Genomic DNA, 25037 nt, shown 5'->3' with positions numbered 1-25037 from the left:
GCTTACAATTTTTCTGCATTAAAATTCTTTTCTTCAGCAAAAATGTAATGTCAACCAAAATGAAATGGAACGTGGTTAGCAGGTTAACCATGGTTACTAAGTCTTAAGTTGGAGAAGGAATGGGTGAATGAAACCTCTTCCACACTGTTGGTGGGGTAGATAGGGACAAGAAATTTCCAGAGGACAATATTTCCAGAGGACAATTTAGATAAACCTCTACAAAACTTTAAAATTCTAGTCTTTGTATTAACTCTTATATGGTTATGTGAAAAAAAATTAATACACCTAGCTGTAAGGATTATCATTACAATAATAATAGTAAAGACTGCAAACAATCATGTAAAATAAATTATGGAGAGTTAATGTACTACTTAATATCATGAAAAACTTCCACCATAAATGGTCCTGTAAAATGAGCAAATTACTTAATAATTACAGGAATATAATTATATATATATGCATGCATATGTAATTTTATTTATATATATGTGTATATATATATATATAGTTTGCTATTTTTGCAAATAAGTGTGTCTATATTTGAGGGTATATGTAAATGCATATGTTAACACATAAACATATATATATGTACATATATTTCTAACTAGACAGACACAGACAAATATTAGTAATAGTTATTGATAGGAAATAACAATATAAGTGATTCTAATTTTATATCCTTTCATGAATCTACATTTTCTAAAATTTTCACAACAAACACATATTAACATAGGAGTAAGAAAACATAAAAAAAATACATTTTTACACTTTAAAACAGGTATGCTTTCCTTAAGGCAGCAGAAATCCCCTTTTCACATGAAATCTTATGAGAAAACCCAACTCACAGAAGCTATAGAATGTGTGAAGCAAGGGGTGGCAAGCCTAGAGTCCTGTTCACTTATTTGGTGGATGTCCTTGAAGACCCACTTTGGAGGGTCAGGGCTAGAGGACTCTGCACCATGCACACTACCACCCTCTCTAGGAGTGAAGTGCTTTTAGTGAGCCCTGACCATGTAAGCAAGGCCCGTGACTGCTGCCTGGTACATAATAACTCATAAACTAACAGCCCATTCCATTTTAATTCACTGCATTCCATATTATATATTCATTTATTGAGCATTAAAATTTTTCCCCCAGATTTTAACTTTGCATCACATTAGTTTACCTAAGGACTAGAACTAAAAAGATTTTATCATTACATTGGGAGGAACTCAGAGGATTATACTTGATACCACCAGCCTCAGATTTCCTTGAAGGTCAATATGAGAAATGACCACAGGAAGAATGAATCTCCATCTTCTCTAAAAGTAGCATTAAATACATTTTTCCATTCTGATGTTCAAAGTTCCTTACATAAGGATGCATGTGATAAATTCTCCTAAAATTTTAGTACTGGAAAAAAAATTTGCTATTTTTATAAATAAGTGTGATTTCCTTTTATAATGCTGTTTTATTCCTATATATATCCTCATGTTTCCTTTTTGACTTTGTCTTCCATAAAGCTCAGAATCATGTTTATTGCCAAGTTATAGAAACAAACAGCTGCCCTATCTTGCAGAAAAACTATCTCAGAACACTTTCGCTATTTAGAACACTTTCTATTAAGAACATTTTCTCGTATTTATCCTCAACTAAATGGTCCCATGATATGCATGGCTCATGTTATATGATTTTGAGATAGATAATTTTCACACACAGAAATGCACTGTATGACTTTTAGGCAATAGTGTGTGTGTGTGTGTGTGTGTGTGTGTGTGTGAGAGAGAGAGAGAGAGAGAGAGAGAGAGAGAGAGAGAGAGAGTATGTGCATTCATTAAACTTCAACAGCAGACTAAAAGACATTCAGTGGGTTAAACATACTTCTTTACCTTTCAGGAAGGTCCAATGTTTAATTCTTATTGTCAACTTTACTTAGATCATTTTACAACAAGTACTAAATAGGGCACAGAATATGGGGGCAGGCCCTCAAGTTTTTGGAATGACAATAATATCAATAGTTTATCTATGTTATTTCATTTAAGGGACGTGATTATTCTTTTGGTGGTGTTGTTTTTTTCTGTGATGCATAATAACATGGCAATGTACTAACACAGTAGAATTTGCACTAAAATAATTTGGGTACAAGGACCTAATAGGGGCGGAATCTTGATCATTGGAATTGGGAGGCAGCTTTCTGTTCTAGCACTAGCACTGTTGAGGTTCTGCTGTAAGTTAGGTCAGTTGATGAGAGAAGAAGACTGTCACTGCTAAAACAATTTGCCACAGCATTCACAAGAGAGCCCAAACCAACCAAAATCAAGCACACCAGGCAGGCTCCTAGGACTCTATCTTCCCACTCTTGGAGGTCTGCATAATAATCCACAGGTGAGCTTCCATCAAAGTAGTGATGCTTGGTATTCGAGAGTCCAGAATCTGGACTTCCATTTGCTAAATTTAAACCCTAGTTTACCACTCAATGTTAGCTGAGTAAAATGGGGATAGTGTCTTATTTTGAGTCGTTCTATAAATTAATGAGATCTTCAGTTAAAGGCAGCTAGCCAGAGCCTGGATCATGGTCCATCTTTAATTTAGGTCAATTTTTATTGTTATTTGTTATTTAGACTTAAAGCATCACCTACTAAAATGCAAGTACCCAGCGAAGCATGTCTCGTTATTGGTTAACACTTTAGCAGAGATTCTCACCATGTGACTGTCAGTTAAGATGCAGAAGGCAGCAAGGGATTCAGGATTGAAACCTGGGAGAAGCAGGGAATCAGCTTTTAGGAGAGAAATAGCTTTGACATTTGCTTGGAGCCTCAGTGATTCTTCTACATGGAAAAGCACCCAATCACTGCAGCTACTCAAGCGTAAACCCTCACAGTCACAGAAAGGCGACCTAATTGTGGAAGCCAGATCACAGGATCCATGGCCCTCGAGCCTTGGGACTGCCCTTCTATCAGCTGCCCCACCTCAGAGGACTCCCTATGTGGACTTTCTGTGCTAAGAGACATACAAGTGCAAAGCTGCCACGTTGAATCTGTGTTTTCTGACTTGCCAAGCGCACAGGCAGAGATCGAGAACACTGGTGTGTGGGAGATGGCCATGCCCTGGGAGGCTATCTACACTGGATCCTGTGCTGATGGCAGGTGGAAAGTCAAGGTATTTCTCTATGGAACAATTGTGTGTGTACCCTTTCCCACTAAGTGCAGACTTCCATTTGTAAAGTCATCCGTCACCCCTATAAATCAGTCATCTCAACACCCTCTCCTGTCCAGCAAGGAGAGAAGAGCATTTTGGAGACATTCTATGAAGCTATTATGTACAAAATGGATAGATTGTTATGATGATTTCTCCCCAAGGTACCAAGGAGAGGCTGATTCTGAACAAATCATTCACATTCACTCCTTGAGAGAGACTTCATTTCACCTCCTGCTGGGTCAGGGAGGAGTACACACCTAGACACGTGCATACACACACACACACACACACACACACACACCCAGCTCGCTGTGCGGCATGAAGTACTGACCTGTTAGGCCGGCAGCCTCGGCGGACAGGAAGGCACTCCAGGACAGGAGGAAAAACAGGCCCGTTTCCAGCATTGGGAACTCACACAGTTTGGTAAATTTGGTCAAGTGATAAAATGTGTTAAGGGAAACACCAACTGGTTTGACAGCTACATCACCGTACTGGCTGAGAAAAGCTGATCTGGTAATGATATTTCAGAGTGAAAGACTGATTTTCAGTGCCAATCTCAGTGGGCCCTTCTCGGAAGACCAGAATGAATTCCATGCTTTGCTGGGGGCTGAACATGCCCATGAAAATAATTCAAACCTGTGTTCAGACAGCGGAGGTGTCTAGGAAGAGTATAAACCCAGCAAATTATGGGTGCAAAACCTCTGGAAGTTGGCCTCAGGCCATGCGTGGGGTGTGCCCTTAGGAGAGCTGTGGCAGGTACCCAGGAGCCCAGGAGAGTATGGCTAGAAGGAGATCACCAGGGAGCAGCCTGGCCTTCCGCTGTCCTGTGTGGGCTGGCAATAAAGACAGTGCCTGTTCCCACAGTGTGGAGAGTGGCATGAGGTGAAGTTGCTAAAAATGGTTTGAATGGTTTAGAAAGCACAGAGCGCCAGGAGGCAGGATGACCTAGGTGCCCTCGGAAACTGACTCCACATGGGTTTGTATTCACCATATCCACATTTCTTGACCCCTCTGTGCTTCTGATGTCCTGTCAAAAAGTGGAGGTAATACTACAGTCTACCTCATTGGCAGTTATACCAATTAGTACATGTTAAAAACTCAGAAAAGCACCCTGCAACAAAAGTGATATTAATTTTTTTCTGTTAGCGATATAAAATTTTTTTTAAAAAAAATCTTTGCTGAAAATAGAACTAGCAAGACCCCCAAAGCAACTCTATGGAGTGAAAAAGGGCTGCCCTTAGGCCCCTTTCAAAACCCCTTTTGTGGCTTGGAGGAGGGAAGCCTTTGTTTCTAGAGGAATTCCTCAGAATTCCTCTTCTGATTTGTCTTAAAGAGGAAGCTCTCAAAAAAAGAAATAAGTAAATATAAATATATTCATAAATATATAATCTAAATTATATATATAAAAAAGAGGAGGCTCAGTTCAGGCTTAAGTAACAGGATCTCAAAGGGCTACAGGGCCTTCTTTTTACTTAATCACCTCTAGAAAGTGGCTGGGTTCTGAGTTAACCCCCAGGTGCAGAGCCTGGAGCTACAAGCCAAGGAAACTCTCAGTCAGGAAGGGAAATGAGGGGATGCAGGTGGAGGGACAGCAGTGCACCTGCCTCCCTCAGGCCTGTTGGCCCTGCAAGTCCTAGCTGTGAAGCCTTAGCCAAGTTGTTTAACCTAAATTGTGCTCCTTCAGCTGTAAACTTGAGATAATAACAGAACCTGCCTTTGGGCATCCTTGCAAAATCTGAGATAATCCATGCAAGATGCTCAGGGCAACTTCTGGCACATGGTACACCTCTCAATGAACATTAGATGATATTATTAGTGTCATGTTCATTGTTACTGGTGCATGACCCATCGTGAGCTCCTTGACCTCCTCATGCCTCAGTTTCCTCTTGTGCAAAGTGAGGATGATAATAACCTCCCTACAGGGTTAATCCAAATGAGGTGGTGCATGGCCAGACATTGCCTAAGTGTTCCTGTCACCATTATTATTGCTCTGTTCTAAACCACACATGACCTTCGATGCAACTCCAGCTAGTGATTAAGACACAACAGGAAAAAGTGATTGGGAGTGTGCATTTTCATTCTGGGCTCACTTATTGATTACATGGCTTTGGCCCATAGCTTATCCTTTCTAAGCTGTTGGTGCCCAATAAATATAAGCACTGTTGATATGGTGGTGTGCAGGTTAGTTGAGGATGGCACTTCATTGTGAACAAGCAGTAGAGGGCCCGACATACCACAGCACTGAGTAGGATCACTTTTGCTGTTGGAAACCAGTCTCCCTTTTCTGACTTACTTTATTTCTGTCAGTGGAGGTGTCATTCTCCAGGGGTTCCAGGACCGAGCTTTGGCATAGTCTTTGAGTCTCCCCTTCTTCATCTCTTGTGAACAACCTATCATAGGTCCCAAAGAGTCTCCTTTCTAAACATTGGGTTCCATTCTGATGCTTCTCCACAATTTGCTATGGTTTTCCCTTGGTTCGAATCCCTTTCCTTTGACCCATCCCCTGGACCAGAACCTCTCTTTTTAAAAATAAGAGAGTCCCTCTTCTGAACAGAAACCTTCAGCAGCTAGTTGTAGACCAGAGAGCAAGACTCAGCCTTTTAAAGAACATTCCAAGGTATTCCACAGCAGCCTCCATCCCACTTGTATGAACACATTGTCCATTTCTCTTCAGCTGGAGCCCTCTGGTCCTCTAAGGCTCATCTGCCATGTGCAGCCCCAGTCAGTCCCATCTCCACCAGGGCAAATGCTGATCTTCCCTTCCTGGGGTACTTACTGCATAGCCCTGGCCTCCGTCCTACCTATCTTCGAGGCCAAGCCCAGGTCCCTCTCTGCATAAAAATACCACTTTTCAAATTATTTTTTGGAATAGTTGGCCAAGAGTCTCTTCGACTATTCCAGACACAGTGGTCTTTCTTTGAATTTTTATAGTCCCAATAGCTTGCATACAGCTTTGGCACTTTCTATCCAGTTCTCAGTGTAGAGCTTGTCTTCCCAAGCTTGCCATTTCCTTGTGGGCAGAGACCATATTTTATTCATCCTGACTCTTTGTAGACACCCTCATTAGAACAGAGCCTTTTAGCAGCTGTTCAGTGAATCTCAGGGCCAGTCCTCATAGAAAAAGACTCCAACAGTTTTCATTTCTTACCTTGGGCTCTGATCCCTTGTGGCCACATTCCTCTCTTCTCTTTTCTCTGGGATTTTTGGCCATTGTTCTTTGTCTTTTTGTCTCTCCTCTGGCCTCAAGTCCTCACAGTTGACATTGATCCTCTGGCTTTGTTCCCCAACTCTGATTCACTTTTGCCCCATCCAGCTATTCTAGGTGAACAGCATACTAGAACAAGGACACTCCCACCCCACCTGGGATCCTTCAGGAACTCTACCCATCCTCCCTACTCCCTAATATCAAAGAAAAGATCCAAGGACACAGTGTCCCAGATATGGGAAACATGTCATTTCTGCATTGTTTGCAGATTCCCTTCTATACAGTAGTTATGGATACTTTTTAAATCCGTAGTGATATCTGGCTTGGCTTATCCTGTAGGCTAGTGACTGTCACAAGCATAAAAAGGAGGCAGAGCCCAGCCAGGTTATCACCCCCAGTTCATCCTATGTTCATGATGCTGGACCTTCAGTTCTTCCTCTCAACCCTTGGAGAGCCAATCCTGATGTTCTCTGCCCACTACTTTCCCTACATTGCATTTTTTAAAAGGCTGTTGATAGTCTAAGATTAGACATTATCAAGAGTGCTAGTATTGACCCTGGACAAGAAAGATCCTGGCCCCCTCTGCCATGGGTGCCAACCTGTGCCTCCAGGGATGATCACTCAGAACCAAGATGGACTTAGCAGGGATTTATTCAGCTTGAACCATTTACTGGCCTGGAGGTTGTTCATCCTCAGAAACATTCCATGGATGCTGGGTGCTCTCAGAAGACCCCAGCTTTCCACAGACAGATAAAGGATATCAGTGCTGTGACAATAGCATATGCAGACCCCATTGCAAATGAGCCAGCGAAGATCCCCAGGAAATTCCCCACAGACTGGAAGAACGCAGCGGTGTCAAATGCATTTGGATTCTCCTTGGGACTGTAAATGGATATAGAACTGAAAAGACAAGAGGAAACGTTAGTCAGTGACTTCCATCTTATGGCCCAGATTAGTAGTTTCACAGTCCCCACCCCCTTTGGGAGAGGCACTCTGTCCTATAAGTTTGGGTGCTACTTGGGAGGGTTGAGGGGGAAAGGATGAAGAGGAAAAGAGGTAGAGAAAGCAGAAAGCTTTCTCTTACCTTACAGCCCAATCCCATGGTATCCATATATTTCTGCCAGTCAGTAAACATTTTTATATTGGAAGGGTCATAAAGAATATTGTTTCTGAGCAAACTAGGCATTAAAACATGGTAGGTGTATACGGAATCTGCTGAGAAGATAGATAACTGTGAATTATTTAGTGGCCATATGTCTTCAGTGCTGTTATATATTCACAAATGTTCCTGATAAAAAGTGCACTTTTATGGCCTGTGCACAAATGGGTGATACAAATCATGGCGTGCACAAAATATTCTGCCGTGATCTTGTCATAAACCACAAAGCCTTCCTCTCTCCAGCATAACCCTTCAGAAACAGAGCCCTGGTGGCGTTCAGAACATCACAATATTAACCCCCAAGGAGAGACAAAACCCTCATCTTCCCACCATAACAAATGGCAGCAGCTGCCCAAGGTCATCTTTTATACCCCAATTCTGGTGGCTGCCAACAGATTTATTTCCATAGAGAAAAATCAATCCACCAATAGGCAGTCTGTTCACTTAAATATTTTTGAGGATATTGTACTTTTTAAAAAAAAAAAAAAACAAGGCCTCAAACCCTAGAGTGTTAATATGAATAAAGAGGTGGGCCTTCTTTGGGGATATGTGAACTTCATATTATAGCATTAAAATGAAAAGATGCATGGGAACTAGCAACTTTAGGGAGACAAAAGAAGTAATATTTATTTATTTATTGCAATTTTTCTTTTAACATGGGGTATTTAAAAGTAATCAGGAAAAATCAAGAATTTGGCAGTGATTCTGGAAAAGACTATGGCAGTATGGAGAGAAAATATACTAGACCCAATGACTGAGATGAAACTGGGATTTATAGAGCTGTAACTGGATCTTCTGTGCTCAGATGATTAGAACGTGTTAACTCTCTGACCCGACTTTTTCCATCTAGAGACTAGTTAAGACAGTGCAGGAGGAACAGATTCCATTTCTCCTTCTGGAAGATACATGGCATAAAGAAGGTAGTTTTAAATGTTCTTAGTTTTCCCCTCGATGTCTTTAAACCCCCAAAGTAGGCCAAACACTTCTGCTTTGATCCTGTAATTGGATAAGGAAGATGAATGTGGATCTTGAATGGAGCTCTGAAATATATGCGAGAAAAGGATTGCCTTTGAAGTGATTTTCTTTTTGTAAAGTGTTATGCTTTGCAGGAAAAAAAGGAAAAGCAAACCCATATTCTGGGCCTTTGTATTTGCCAGTCCTGGGGAAAGGTGTAACCCTCCCCTGGCCATCAGGAAACCTGGTGCCCAAGGCTGTGAAGTCTGAAGTGTTGGCCTTGACTTTCAGCAGATTTCCTCATTCCAGGGAAGAAACAATGGAGAAGGAAACTGCTACACTTCTTTCTTCCTTTCAAACAAAGGTTTTTGCCTGGTAATGTAGCTTTGTAAATAACTGAAATTCCCAGGGCTGCTTCCAGTAGATCTGAGCCACTGAAAGGATAAAGGCATCTCTTTACCCTTCCCCTCCATCTTCACACCCCTAGAAGGGTTTTTCTCTGTCTGGCAGCTTCTGGAACATACCACCATCACATCATTTGGGCATATTCTGTACCATTATTTATTTAATGTTTTTCTTTAAATCAACTCATTTACATTCAAAAGTAAGAGATTTTATTAAATAATATGTATGCTATCATATGTACTTTTTGATGTAATAAATATATTTCTTCTTAATGAATGTAGAATAAATAATTTGAAAAAAAAATTCCCTAGAGTGTTCCCTAAACTCATCTCCATAACCCCACTGATTTGGAGTCTGTGCTTGGAAAGGCCATCCAACAGGGTATAGCCTCTGTGTGTCCAATTGTATACCCTTCCCATGATTTTTGACTTAACTGAAGGGAAAGGCTTAACTCCCCTGGGCTATGCAGATGATCCATTGAATTTGCCATGTATGGCTCCCCAGGACAGGTTCCCTGGGTTTCTGCTATGTTCTAGGTGATGTACTAGGTACAGGGTGCTGGGGGCAGACAAGGAGGCACACAGAGAAGGGGAACAGAATTCGATTCAATATTTTATTAATACTGGGTACATGCAAGACGCACCCGGGCAGAAAAGCCCAAGACACCAATACATATGGCTCTAGTCCCAGTGCTGAGTGTGAGGCTGAGAGAGATACACAAAATGTAATGGGACAGAAGAGGAAACTGTTTTAACATAAAGGAGGTAGTTATTTGAGCTAGGTTTCAAGTGGACACACAGTGACGGGGAGAGGGTCTTCCAGGCAGTGGGAAGAAAGTAAAGAAAGGCAGGGAGGAAGGTGAGTTCGGGGTAAATTCTAGGTGTAGCTGCGTGGTCAGGGATGGAGCCTGAACTGTGTACCCACGCCTATGATGATTGGGGTGTGGGAGGCGCCATCTTGAGCCCTTGACTCCATGCTCAGAACACTTAGGAGCCCACACAGGGACATAGTGCTTAGTCCTCTTACGCCTACATTTAATTTGGTTCAATCCTATAACATTTCTGAGAGATGAATAGGGCCAGTATAGCAAACCCTCCCTCCCTCCTTTCTTCCTTTTTCCTTTTTATAAAATAGACTGAGGAAAAGAGAAATTAGAGTCATACAGCAACCATGTCCACAAAGTCAGTCTCTTATTTCTTCCTTAAAAAATGGCATCATTTTAGGAACCCACATGAACCCATATCGGGGTAGCTGAGTAGCACTGACTGTCAACGTACGCATCCTGTAGCAGAGCCCAGGAGCTTGGCCTGCACAGTCCTGCATGGTCCTGCACACAGGGATGAGTCAGCCCTGAGCCCCAGTAGGCATGAGTCAGGGCTCCTCAAGGGAACCTGCTCATGTGCTTGCTGGGCCTGGGCCTTGTTCCTCTTCATATGCTCAGGACACAGCCTGGTATGGGTCGTGTGGCAGGTTATATAAAGGTTGATGGAAGGAAGGTTGATGACTGGGAAGAAGAAGGGAGAAAGGAAGTCATGCAGGAAATAAGGAGGCTAGCGAAAGGAAGCATCTCTCAAAATAAGTCACCATTCACCAGATTTTAACTGGGCACTGACTATATGTAGTCATGTTGTGGGTACTTTGGGGGATGTCAGTGCACCCATAAAACTGACACTAGTGTTTTTTCACTTGAGCCCAAAATTTGATACCTGTTGCCTGCCTGGTCTTGGAAAGGTACTTCATCCAATGGAGACTCAATTTCTTCCCATGTTAATGGAGATGACAGTAGTATTTATCCTCTAGAAATGTGAGGATCAGAGACACATTTAAACTCACATATGTACTTTGTAGATTTCAGAACCTTTCACAGAGTGATTTTTTTTTTTTTTTTTTTTTTGCTCAAAATAAATACCCAGTGCAAGTTTATTGTCACTAGACTTGTCATCCTGTTAAGGACTTTCCACAGGTCTCACGAAGACAGACAGCAGAGTTGTGGGTGCTAAACAACGTCTCAATTCCGACTGTGAGCAGAAGGATGGTGTTTGGCCTCCTGGGATGAGCTTTGAGGTCGTTAGGAAGGAGCTAGTCACTTTGCACAGGGACAGAAGTGGGTGCAGGGCAAGAATGGACCAGACAGGTGCCCCAGGAAAATGGCCATGGGAATGACAAAAAGTTATTTTAAATGCAGAGGAGTTGATTCAGGGCCCCAGGGAGGGAAGAAGCATCTTCAGCAGGCTAAGCAAGGGTCATCTCCAGAGACAAGAGCAAGCCAGGTGCCTCAGCTTGAGTTGTGCCTCAATGAGTTTAGTGAGGGGTATTCTGCAGGCAAATGCCCTCTGTCTTCTGGTGAGAAATAAGGTAAGGTGGGCAGGGTCTCATGGCCCAGGAAGGCTGCAGTTCTCGAGATTGCCAAGATTTTATAAAGCTGTTCCTCTAGGCTCTTGCTCCTGGCAAGGGACATCTCTCTGGGTTCTGGTTTCTAGCTGCAACACTGGCCTCTGAATTTGGTATCAGCAGATGCAAGGGGTTAGAAACAGCATGGGGGTTGGGTAGCACATGTGGGGTTTTCCAAATTCAACCCAAGCGAAAGATGGCATTGTTCCAGCAATTTCAGCCCTTTGGACTAATCCCCTAATTCCCTGTGCCACAGGAGATGCTTGAACCAGTGGATGTTATTACTGGAAGGGGAGAAGAGAAAAAGGAATTGGATTTTCTGTCCTGTGCAGGGGGAACACTTCAAAAGCCCTGCTTAGAGCACAAGCTGGTGAAAGTGGATCCACGGTCTCCACATTTTTAGAAATGAAAGTTTGAGTCGGACGGCACTAGTATCTTTGAAAATGATATGGCCAGAAATACACAGGGGTGTTTAAATATTTAGCTCATAAATTGGAAATAAGTCCAGGTTATTGATCCAGTCTACTCAGGAACAGATTATTCAGCAAAAACTAGTTTGATAACAGTCTATGTGGTATCCATACTCAGAAATAAGCCTGTGCAGCATCTTTTATTTGGAAATGAATGGTATATCCCAATTTCCTTTATGGAAACAAATTAATTAGGATCATTTTAATAAGTTAATAAGGATCATTTTTTTTCAGTATACCACTTAAGATTAAACAGGCACAAACAAGTTTCTAGTGTTTCTCAACAACCCATCTTTTTGTCTGTATGATGTTTCTGAAAGAATAGACTTTCCTGAAAGAATAAGAATATTTTAGGGAGCATCAAGGATGTAGACCTGCATCTGAGATCTGGGTGTCGATCTCAACCGTCTTACTGGCTGTGTGACTGTAAGCATGTTACTTAAACTATCTTTACTCCTCCCTTTCTACAAAAGGGCAAGAGTACCTACCATAGCAGGTTGCTATAAGAATTAAATGACTAATGTTTATGCAGGACTTGGAATGGCATCTGGTATATAGAAAAAAGTAAACAATCATTTCCTAAGTCAATCTACCTTATTCAAATGACCAGTCTGTTTTTTTTTCTGCCTTCATTTCTCTGTTTTTCTCTCTGTGTGTGTTCTTGGTTTAGTTCTAAAAGAAGGATTCAACCTCCATGTCCAATCAACACCTTGGTCCAAACAGAACTAAAACTTTGTCACCTGTCTCTCACACTCTGACTGACAGGTCCCTGAGTCCAGATCTCTTGGAGGCAGGGATCATTTGATCACGTAAATAATTTTGTGCAGAATGGTATGTGGCACATAGTAACTGCTCAACAAATATGGGTGATGAAGAAGGAGGAAAAAGTAAGAAAAGGAGGAAGGAAAAAAGATGCTGAGGGTGAATATGAGATAACAGCTGAAAGTATGATGTCACCCATGCCACCATCAGTGCCCCCAATGCCATCTCCCTCTGTGATTCTGGCCACCTTTCCGTTCAGGATCCTACTAAGTCATCACTATCTTGATCATGACAGTCTTCCTCAAGGTCTTCCAGCATGGAACACCAACCAATCCTGTTCTTCTTTACTGCTCCTGTTTAAATACTTTGCTGCAGAGAAACTGCCCAACAGAAACTACCTACCCATCCCCAGACCTCAAGCTGCCAGGCAGCTGCACTTTCACCCCACGCCCTCCTCTGAGGGGTCCTCCTAATTCCCAGAGTGCTCTTGCAATCCGTGGTGCCTCCTTAAAACAACTGTTTTCTCCTCCCCTCTGTACATTCTTCCCTCCTGTGTTAACATGAATGACATCCGTGATACTTGAAAGCTTATGAAAAGGAAATACTAAGCAAACACATTGTGTCCCTTTCATAATTTCTATTAATTTAATCAATAAAGAAAAAGATGAGAAAATGATTACTAGAGCCAAGTAGATACTAAATTCCTTCCATTTCTTCTGCCAAATCTTTAATCCCTAACCAAAAAAAAAAAAAAATTTCTAACTATTGGCACCAGTTCATTGAAGAGTTCTTGATTAGTTGGGACATAAATATGAAATGGTTTATTTCTTTTCCAATTACTGCTTTCAGCTTTACTATATTGAATCCCTCTTCATGCTGGGTAAGTAGTTCCATTAATGATGTCTTGGTCAAATTCCATTATTTAGTTTCTTTTAGTGATTAAAACTTAGTGCAGCCCAGCTTAAAGCCTAAATCTTCAAAGTGGGATTCCTCATCTCCCTGCAGAATCTTCTAGGGCATCCACGGGATAACTTAGAAAGGAGGAGGGACGGTACCAGTGTCCCCTGGTGTTGGAGACTGGAGGAGGGATGCCCGGCTCAGTCAGTGATGAGTAGAGTGCCCAGTCTCTGGGTCCTGCTGGATGCCTCTCTTAGAGCCCTCTGCCAACTCGATGGTGCCACTAATTTTTGAGAACTTCCTCCCGGGTCTCACTCAATCTTCCATTTGCTTTACCAGCTACAGGCATTCCCAGCCCATCTCCATGGCCGGGATTAGTGGCCAAATGGGCAGCTCAGTGGCTCTCACTCTTCTCCTGATCTCCAACTTTCTTAATGTGAGGTTCCCTGGCACACCCTCCCCAGGCCAAAAACACTGGGTTGGATGGGATCATTCCACCTGCTCCCCAAACATATCAACCCAGGGGACCTCCAGGTGCTGCTCCAGGTGACTCCTACTTTATCCTGCAGCCAGAAGAGGCACCAGTTCCTGTGTTCTTGTTCAATCCTGTAGTCTGAGGAGCCATAGCCAATATCTTTCTTCCCTTACTCTGCTTTGAGTGGGCCTCAGCCTTTCTGCACATTCTTCACTGGGGAGTGAGCTGGCAGCCCATCTTTCTGGGTGATTCTACTGAAGTCCCTTTTACATGGCTGAGGGGAGAGAATTGCCCCCATGGGAGAGGTAGAAGCTTTATATGCCAAACACTGCCCTCTCTCTGGAGAAGACCCGCCCCCATCCTTCCCTGGTCTTTAGGAATCCGGCTGCTTCATTTCATTAAGCTAGTTAGGATGCATGTGGTCCTCACAGCTGGGAAGTCCTGCTGCTCTTTTTATGATGCAGCCAGACAATAACATTTTTATTATTGTTGTTTTCAGATACTGTCCCGGATCCCAATGTGTGAAGCTGGAAAAAGACCCCCAGGATGAACCCATCTTGTGACTTGTGACATTCATGTCCCAGTGCTTCCAGTTCCTCTTCTCCCTGTCTAGACCTGCCTGGTCATTCTGCTCTTCAAGACACATTTTAAGGAGCAACACAACCCGGAGGGGGCAATAAAAAACGTGTGAAAGCTATTCTGTTTTGTTGGGCTTTGGTGTCACAGGCAACACCAAGCAGAAGAAACAATAATTACAAAACTATTTTGCATTTAAAATTCTTTATGCCTAAAAGAAAGAAAGAGAAGAAAGAAGAAAAAGAAAAAGAAACAAGTGGGTCCTTATCTATTATTTATCTTTTAATAACTGTACCAACCTGCCCTTTCTCAGAGAAGTTGCTTAATTATGAATAAGGAATTGATTTTTATGGGGCCAAGAATTGTGTGTACACATCGGAATTCATTCTGGCATCTGCCTGCCCATTATTCTGGCTTATGTTCTGCCAAAGGCTGATGAAGCTCTGTCAGAAGAACCTGCTGTAAAACATAATGACTTCAGGAATTGAGGGTGTTCCAGGCACCCTGGGAGGTTAGAAGAGCTGCCTCTTAATAATAAGAGGTCCTGGCCAGAAGTTCACTGAGCATGATTTCGTTGCACAGGGTTTTGCCTTCCCAAGGGCCAATGGCCCTGAAGAGTGGAGATCTGGACTTGGGAAGGCACATTAATTAACTCTTTCAGCCTCTGGAGGACCATTTAATGACTACTCCCTAAGGACCCAAATTCAAACCCAGAGAATGATTTTTCTAAATCTTTGACAAATATTGTTTTGCTATTTTGATGTCAGGAGGAAAAGAAGGGGGAATTTCTGGTGGGAAGAATAAGCTATTGTATCTGGGTTCTACCAAGAATAATGTAGTCTCAGGATGAAATGGTCTCCTTCATCAACAGATATTCATGGAGCCCGTACTGTGTGCAGACTTTGTTCTAAGCACTGCCAAGACATCAGGGAAGGAACAGCTCCTGACCTCCTGTTCTTTACATTTCAGTGGAGAAGACAACATAATAAACAGTTGAGCAAGTAAATGTATGATTTAATGACAGCAATTGTGTGTTAGCTTTCTGTCACTGTGACCAGAATACCTGACAAGAATAATTTCAAGGAAGAAAAGTTATTTTGGGCCCATGGTTTCAGAGAGGTTCAGTCCACGGTGGGTCAGCTCCATTGCTCTGGGCCTGAGGCAAAGCAAAGAATGATGGGAGAAGGACACGGCCAAGGAAAGCTCACAGCAGCCAGGAAGCAGGGGTGGGGCGAGCCAGGGACAAGATGTAGTCCCCAAAGGGCATGCCCCTGGTGACCTAGTTCCTCCAGCTATACCCCACCTGCCTGCAGTTCCCCCCAGTAGTCTATTCAAATTATTAATCCATCATATTGGCCAAATTATATTGTTATACTGTGTACATGCATAAATATGTAACAATGAATCCCACCATTACGCCTAATTATAGTGCATTAATAAAAATATGAAAAACTAAAGCCAATAGGTGAAATTTTTTTCTCCCCATCAGATGGGTTAATCCAATGATGAGGTGCGGCTCTCATGATCTAATTATTTCAAGCCTCTGATGAGTAGGGTGTCCAGTATCTGGGTCCTGCTGGATGCCTCTCTTAGAGCCTTCTGCCAACATGGTGGTGCCACTATTTTTTGAGAACATTCTTGCCTTGCCTAACACATGAACTGTGGGGGAGGCACCTCATACTCAACCAGAACAGATTGAAAGGAAAACAAAGCAGCATGAGAAGATGGGACAGAGAGGGACAGGGCACTGCTTCAGAAGGGCCACTCTGAGGAGGAGGACCCCGTGGAGACCTGTGTGGAATGAGGTCGGGGGAGCCACAAGGAGGCCAGGGGGTTGCAGAGAAGTGAGCAAGGGGAGGGGTGGGAAGCAGGTCCTGAACTGGGGACCCAGGCAGCTCTGGTGCAGATATGACAGTGTTTTCTTCTAGGAATGAAAGGGCAGCCACTGGAGGGTGTCAGGTAGAGGAGAATTCCAGGTGAAGTCTTTTAATACCAGCAGAGAAACCTGGACAAGAGACTACCTGTTCCCACTGTGCTCTCAAGGCTGATGCACCAGGCCTCTCCTGGGCACTATGGCTGTGGCCACCTGAAGAAGAGACCACAGGGGAAGATCACGGTGGCCAGGAGGAGGAGAGGGTAAGTACAAGAGTTTAAAGGGGACAGATGGATTCATCAGAACAGAGGCAGTGAGCATCTGAAAGGTGGTCATGCAGAGGAAGGATTGGCCTCATTCTTTGTTTCCAGCAGGTGAGATGAAGTCCCAAAGTAAAACATCAGGGAGAGATGTTAGCTTTATATTCTGTTTCAAAATTTCCTCATTCTTAGAGCTGAATGAAAATGAGATGGATTCTATAAAAGGATGGTGAGTTCTTTGTAGTTGGAGATGCTTAACCACAGAATGGAAGAGATACTTGAGGGTGCTGTAGACAGTTGGATGATGTGGCCTCGGGGAACCTTTCACCCCAAGGATCATGGACTGGCTATTTTCCAACTTCATCCATGTCTGATACAGGGCACTTAGCTTTGCTCTGCTCACCCAAATCTTGACACTAAAAATGGTGGTGTATGTGGACCAGTGAGGACACGTGCATCCACAGCAATGCAATGAAGGTGCCTGTGATGACTTAGGTTGAAGCAGGTTGATAATGACATCAGGAACAATGACAGATTCCTGCACAGAATAAAGCCTTTGATAGTTTCCTAAGTGGCTCTGGTCCATTAAGTTCTGACTCTGAGGTGACAAAGAGAACTCTGAATTTAAAATTGGTTAAAAGGGAAGAAGAGTTAAAGGACGTTTGTTATGAATTATGTGTGCATTTTCTTTAAAAGGAGGCCTTAAATTACTTTTCAATTTAGCCTGAAAAGTCTTGTCAGAATTGAATTAGTCTGTGGGCTTCAAGAAATTTTCTTAGACCTAATATTGAAAGTGAACCTGGAGATAGTTCTCAAGATAAAAGTAACTTGCAAATACTCTTCTTCTTTCTTTTCCCTTCTGAAACAGAAACAGGAATTTGAATCCTACTACTGTGAGCCTTTTCATTTAAGAGAGAGAAAGAGAGAATAATTCACGTGGCCTAAAGGGAATTTTCACCTTTTCTCCCACTTTTCAGTTCTTTTCATCCTCATTAATGAAATCTTAGCTCCAAAGAGTACTGTGATACATGAAACTTTTAGTCATAATGGATATAAAAAGATAGGCAAAAGTAGGCTAATAGCCACTAAAGATGGAAATCTAGTTAAAATTAAAATATAATCACAAACAGGTGCAAGTAAGACCAAACATTAATCCCCAAGGTTAAAACAGAGAAGGGGGCCAGACTCTCCTCCCTTTGGGTTTCCTGAGCAATCAAAATACTTATTGTTCATTCCTGTGTCTTTCCTATACAGCATCTGCTACTCGTCAAGTACTATGTTAAACGTTTTTATATTTTATCTCATTCAGCCCTCAGAGTAACTCCATGAAGTAGGTATTATTATCATCTTCATGTTACAGATGAGGAAACTCTCTCTTAATGAGATTAACTAACTTTCCGTATTTCATCTCATTTAATCCTTCCAACAATCTAATGAAGAAAGTATTCTCCTTCTAGAGATAAACAGACCCAGGAAGGTTAAATCATAGGCCCCAATTAATTTGCTAGTAAATGGAACATCAGGTATTCCATTCAGGTCTCACTGATTGAAAGTCTGTGAACAATACAGACAAGGGAACAGAAACACCTGGATCCATTGCCTGAGCGTGCTCATGGAGAAATGATTCAACAAAAGCTTCACCTTCATAAGACTGAGGGAAAGAGCACTCATGGAGGTTGAAGATTTTAGGACTCCTAGTCCCAATTGGCAAGAAAAAAATTGCATTATAATTGAGATATATCCTCTGTATTGTCATATGTGTCTGTTCATCCCGTTCTTGTATAAGGCTACTGTCTCTTTATAGAAATAATTTGTTGCTTGGTATTTGAATCTGGAAAATGGTAATAATAACCATATCTCTTTGATGGAGCAGGGATTCAATGTGTGAACCCATATACAAAGCTTAGAATGACATCTAGGACCTGCAAAGCACTCCATAGATGTTAGCTGTTGTAATTGTTGTTATTTGCCATTTGTACTGACATTATTGTTGAAATGATTGCTATATCTTTCACCATTTCCTCCAACGAAATCAATAAAAGCTAAGCTGTATTTCTAAGAACATGGAGGCATTGAGGAATTCCAATTAATGTGTCAGAACATTATAAGAATCTTCTGGGGTGGAATGAACAATATGCTCAGCTAGATCAAATATCGAATTCATCTCTTTCTTAATGAGGCCTGTAGAGCACAGGGCTACTGGGAGAGTATCAAACAAGGGGATGCATGTAAATTTTTTTTGAAACAATAACTAAAAACAAAAGATCCACAGTGGTCTTGCCAATCTAACACAGCTGGATTTCTAGCTGCCTTTCAGGGGAAGGGGACACCGAGGTAGACATTCCACAGAAACCCTGTTGTTGTACCTGAAGGGAAATACATTTGTGAACAGAGAATCTGATAAGGTTTTGTAGAATTGTTGATTGGCACCCATCAGGGACAAAAGCATGGAACCAATGGAGTTTGCTTTCATGGCGACCACAATTCAGAGCTTACTGCATGTTACATAGAGATAAACAGGAGTCGGCGCATGGCACTGACTGGGGTTGAAGCCTGCAGTGTTTCATAGATGCTGTGTGCAGAGGACAGTGGACAGCGATGAGCCTCTGAAGGAAGTGCTGGTTTCCTCTGGCTGGGTCGAAGGACTTTTCATTGACAATGGGCCGCCTCCCTAATCTGAGGCCTTTTCATTCATGTACCAGACAAACCCTGGCTCCAATTATCAACAGCTGCCTGAGACTGTTGATGGACTCAAATTTTACCTGGTGACAAGCCAACTCCTGGAAAATACTTGCACTGATCAACTTATTTCCCCAGGCCCTTCTCCCTGCCACCCCCATTCTCCCCTGGCATGGTTCTTCCATTTATTAGCAATTAAGTGAGCATCTGGACCCCAAATCACTGCTTAATTTAATTAAGAATCTGCATCCATCTTTTTAGAGTTGCAGATAATTTCACTTGAGTTCAAGTTATCTTTGGGAGCAAAGTACACAGTTATCTTCTTAAACAAATATATTCTTACCAAGTAGTTCCCTCACCCCTACGGATTTCAACTTTGTACTTGAAACATGGGACCTGCAGACCAACAAATCTTACCAAAAAGCATTTGACTTCTACCTAAAGTTTAATTTAAATCATGCTTCTAGAAGTTGCTAGGGAGTGATATGCTACAGAAGAGTCATCTCTGGCTCTGAATCTTCAGGACACAGCTTTGTTTAAGAACCCAGACCTTAAGGTATATTTAAATCTCAAACCAAAACACCTGACAGGAACTAAGAACTGATACATTCCGAACTCGAGCATTATAGATTTCTCCCATTCTGTGCAATCAAGACAGTTCCTAGAATTTGGAGTCAGGGGCTCAGCATGAGGATCAACCCTTCATCGGTCAAGGTCACTGCTGAGCTATGGAGGGGCTCGAGCTATTGCTCAAACTAGGGCTCTGGGTGTTGAAGCAGCCTTGAAGGACCAGCAGGATGGTTTTCACATATATAGGTAGGCTTTAGCTCAGAGCCTGGGGAAATAAGTGTGTAGTTTGGGAGACTTGCTAGTAATTGAGTTGCAAGGAGTTCAGCAGAAAGTTTAAGGTACAATGGGCTAAACAAGTCAGAATTAGTATGTAAACAACTTGCAAGGGGACCAGGAAATTGATGTTTCTCAGAGTACAGGTATGGATGTGAACCAAACATCTGTAAATACACACATGCATTTTCTTTTTTTTTTTTTAAAGATATTTCTTAACTTTCAAAAACCTTCATGTGGTCCATGACCCTCTACGTGGTTACAAAAGGGATTTAAGCAGGAATTTCAAAAACACTGGTGGCAGAGCAAAGAGGGAGTGGTCCAAAGCGGGGCAAATGGAGATCTGCAGAAGTGAGAGCTGGAGAGTTGGATAATCTGTGCAAGGTACATGGAACAGGAGCCCCTTGGCCAGGAGGAAACCCTGAGCCTTGAACCATGACCCTTCTATGCTTCCTGCCTCCCTGGAATCCTATGTGGCTGCTTTGGGTGAGCAGCCGTGTAGGAGAGTGTAACTGAATAATGGCAGACCAGAATATATATAAAGATGGAAAAGGGAGGTTTTTTTATTTTTATTTTTATTTTTTGAGAGAGAGAGAGAGAGAGAGAGAGAGAGAGAGAGAGAAATTTTTAATATTTATTTTTCGGTGGACACAACATCTTTGTATGTGGTGTTGAGGATCGAACCCGCACGCATGCCAAGCAAGCACGCTACTGCTTGAGCCACATCCCCAGCCTGAAAAGGGAGGTTTTGAGGGTTCTATCTGCATGGGAATGACTAAAAGCAGCATCAGGGTACCATCAGGAAGCTTCACTCAACTTATGGCTTGAATCAACACTGCTTTCTCTTCGTGGCTTTGATAATATTTCTGGTATTATTTTAATTCATTCAGGGTCATGTGGAAACATTCAGGAAACAATGAGGGTCAACAAAATTGTACCAGACACAGCAACCCCCAGACCTTATTTAGTTCACCCAAGACTAGCTCTTCAAAAGATCCACTGTCTTTGTTTACATGTCATGAGACCAAATGGGAGGGGATAAATGCCCCAGGGGTCAAATTTTGAAATAATACTTTGATAATTAAAAACAAACAAACAAACAAACATTTGGGATGCAGTTGACTTAGTTTGAAATTGATTAAAACTAGAGAATCGTTCACGTGGCTCCTAAGACAGGAAGCAGATGGTCAGAAGGAGGAGCTGGTTCAAGGTGCCCGAGATGAGCTCCTCCTATTGGTGGGGCAAGAGGCAGCCAGGGTTGCTTTTTGATGATTCTCCTCTGCTGACTCCTCCTGGGTCACGCCTGTAGATTTTACTGATCGGATCGTTTGGTATTCCCATTCTTCCACCTATTGGCTATGCCACCAGCGAGAGTGGTGCTTTACTTCTCAGGTGGGACTAAGGTTATATATAAACTGCAAATTCTTTGGGAGAAAGGATAGAATTCAATAATTATACCTCACTGCTCCTCTGGATTAAGTGTATTCATTAGGCTCACATTCAAGCCTATTACCACCTTCTTAGAAAATTCAGTTTAAAAAAAATGCCTCAGGGCCATTGTTAGAAAGCAGCAGAATAGAAACAGGCTGGCAGGTGATAGGAGAGGAAAACACCATTTAAATAAGATAAATAAAGGACTGTGGCACCTTTCAGATCCTGTGTGAGTGTGAGTGTGTGTGTGTGTGTGTGTGTGTGTGTGTGTGTGTGTGGAGAGAGAGAGAGAGAGACTATTAAAAAATTGCATGCTGAGAAATGACAGAATCCCTGTTTTGCTTATAAAAAACCTCCTTTATCGCTTAACGCTAATGAGCATCATTCAGGGGAGGTTGGGGTACAATGAGAGATTATAGCACCTTGACTTCATATGAAATGTGATGGTGAAGGCCCAGGTAACTTTGCCCACAGAAAATGCATGGTCATCTCCACAAGCTTAATGCCAGGATTTGGAGACTCTCAGGAAATAGTCTTGGAGAACTGGGCAGGGGCCCTTGACATTCTCTGCCTTGGATTTGCCTGGCAATCCTCAATTCTGTCACCATCCGTTCTGTGTAGGTGGCAGTGGAGAGGAGGAGGGTACCAGTTCTGTCAAATGAGCTACAGTGAAAACATCCAGCCCTTAGTGTTCTGGATTTTTTTTAAGAGTTTAATTGGGAAGATCCCAAAATGATAAGCGGGGGGAGAGGGGGAGGGAAGTAATTCCTGGCTTCTCAAATCATAATAGAATAAATTAGTGAGATATAAAAAGACAGTTTGTTAGTAAATTGAGTGATCCCCCTTGACAGTGCCAGCCTAATGTTGGTCTTAAATACCAAATTTGGAAAGCATACATGGTCTGTTTTGGCAAAGTGCTCAATGTTGAAATTCTCTTGGACTTTTTTGCTTTCTACATTGCAATGTTAATAGCTGCAATTTATGGAGGGACATTTGTAAGCCAGAACTGTGATATGAATTTTGTATTCATTACTGTTGACTCTCACGATAACTCCATAGCAGAGATGGTATTATTTACACAAGGGGAAATTGAGGAGGAGCAGCCAGTGTGACCAAATTCATGTGGCAAGTTAAGTGATAGGACTAGTGGTAGGGCCTTACCCAACATTACCCAACCTCCTGTGTTGCCATCTCTATCATAAGCACCGCCCCCCTCCCTGTGCATGGTTTAGCAAGTCAGCGCTTCAAGAAAAGGTTAGTTGTAGGTTGTTGGTCCCAAAGATAAGTTCTACACTTAGGTAGTTTCGACCGGTGAAGTTTTTGAACTATCTAGTTTAACTCCCATCTGCACATTTCTTTTGATTTTTATTTGTGCATTTATTTAGTAGCAAATAAGAAAAAAATTAAAAAATAAAAGTTGTGGCCCTAATAGTTATCCCAAGAAAGAAGACTCTTTGAACCAGAAGTAGAACGGGGTTAGCTTTTTTCCCAGACTTGGCCCCAAGAGTAACAAAATGCTTATGTTACAAAAGTGGGATTTTTTACTTTGTTATCTCATAGGAAGTTTGTATCTGTCCTACTAAATCTTATAGATAATTAAAATATTATCTTTCTATCAGAATGGAATGTATTGCCAAATGGAGATGCATTTGGGGGCAAAATGATTTAAGCCTGTTACCAAAGCAAACTTGGGTACATCTAGATAGGATGTCACTAAGAAATAGGACCTGGGAGCCCTGTTCCTGTAATGCACATTTTGTTCTTCAAAACACACCAGGGTGTGAGGCAGAGGCCCCTTGCAGCCCAAGCCCACCAGGAGAGGTGCTAAGTGAAGCTGGTCAACCTGACCCTTCTTGCTCAATCGTGAGAGCTCTTCTCAGAAACATATTCCTTTTGGCTTCAGAGTTAGTTCAACAAAGCTGAGTACATTTATTAAATGAGTGATTATAGTAAGATGCAGTTCGTGCCAGGGGTGATCCCTTCTCTACCGACAACCCTTGTCAAACATCTACCTGAAGCTACTGTGTCCAGAAAAATTCACCTGCTTCTTCCCTGAAGAAGAGAATGATGGTCTTCCCTCTGTAATACTGCATTACTCTCAATGTTCCTTTCCTGCATCAGGACTTAAGTTAACACATCCTTTACTCTTATTTAGTTTAGTGAAAATAAAATTGTTAGAATTACATTCTTCAAAGCCTCTCAAGTGATTTTTTTTGTATGTGTGAGGGTGCACTCAGCCACTGAGCCACATCCCCAGCCCTATTTTGTATCTTATTTAGAGAGAGTCTCACTGAGTTGCTTAGCACCTCGCTTTTGCTGAGGCTGGCTTTGAACTTGTGATCCTCCTGCCTCAGCCTCCTGGATGACAGGCGCGCGCCACCGCGCCCAGCTCAAGTTAGTTTTGATTTAGTGCCATGATTAAACTGACTAGGGTGGCATGACAGAAGTGTGGGCACCAGGGAACACTGCAGAGAACCCAGCAGTCTGGCAGAAGCTCGTACTGACGGACATTAACCCTGATTGCCAAGATCAATGACACACGGGATAAATATGGGTGAGGACATTGCAAGGAAATTTCCCCTGGATAGGCCCCCTCAAGTGGGGTTCTGATCCCCAATTCTGATGGTGATGGGTGAATGTTTCCTTGGTTGGTTTGAATGGGGGACAGGGCTGGGTGGCAGAAAGGAGGAAAGTGGAGCCTGCTCCTTCCTGCCTGGTGGATTTCCGTGTGCCGCCCCATCCTATAATAAAAATAAAACAATCCCTGGCTTAAAGGGTGGAAAGTGTTTGGTTTTCCATTATTTTCTGGAATAGAATGAGATGAAGCCTTTTTGCGATAAGTTTTCTGTAGCCCAGGGCAAAACCTTTTTCTATAGGCTTTTTGCCTGCTCTGAGTGATGGAGGAAAATAAACCAGGGCACAAAATGGTGTAGTAAAGTTTGAATGAAATATAATTTCCATGGTAAAATAATACCCCAATGCTTTAAGGCCCATAACTGAAAAATATAGACTGACTTTTATTTAAGAGATTCACACCTTGGGGGAGATTAAGCAGATAATGTAAGGCATAATCTCTTCTCAAGGCACATATACCTGCACTCAGACACAAGTAAGTACTCCCTCCACCCTGTAAACACACCTGAATGTTTCCTCAGGTGTTAGAGTTCTTTGGAGGTGGGTGAAGGATTTGGGTTTTGATGCTACACTCAGGTTTATTCCTCTGTAGTCTTGGAGACCAGTCTTTAGAGGTCCTATCTTTTCCATAGATCTCTTTCCTAATCTGTCATAGTTAGACAGTTCCTGTTCAATTATCTGGCTGCTTCTACCAAAGGCAAGGTGTATGGGGTCATTAAAATGATATTACATCTAGCTGGGCATGGTAGCACACACCTGTAATCCCAGTGGCTCGGGAGGCTGAGGCAAGAGGATCATGAGTTCAAAGCCAGCCTCAGCAAAAGTGAGGCGCTAAGCAACTCAGTG

General features: G+C 42.4%; 1 protein-coding gene across 1 annotated transcript in view; it reads right to left on the bottom strand.

Moving 5' to 3' along the window:
* Positions 1-25037, bottom strand: part of Slc9a9 (solute carrier family 9 member A9) — a 533806-nt gene that overhangs the window by 282962 nt on the left and 225807 nt on the right. Inside the window, exons 7-8 of the mRNA XM_058574878.1 lie at positions 7144-7282; positions 3509-3614 (exon numbers count right to left, since the gene is read on the bottom strand). Of these exons, the coding sequence (XP_058430861.1) occupies positions 3509-3614; positions 7144-7282 (245 nt within the window). The remainder of the gene's footprint in view (positions 1-3508; positions 3615-7143; positions 7283-25037) is intronic.

Source organism: Marmota monax, unplaced genomic scaffold, assembly GCF_021218885.2.
Source record: "Marmota monax isolate L192 unplaced genomic scaffold, Marmota_monax_Labrador192_F-V1.1 WCK01_AAM20220418_F8-fsc00022, whole genome shotgun sequence".
NCBI classification, from domain to species: Eukaryota; Metazoa; Chordata; class Mammalia; order Rodentia; family Sciuridae; genus Marmota; species Marmota monax.
The sequence above is the reverse complement of the archived record's forward strand: the minus strand, read 5'-3'. Positions and strand labels throughout refer to the sequence as shown.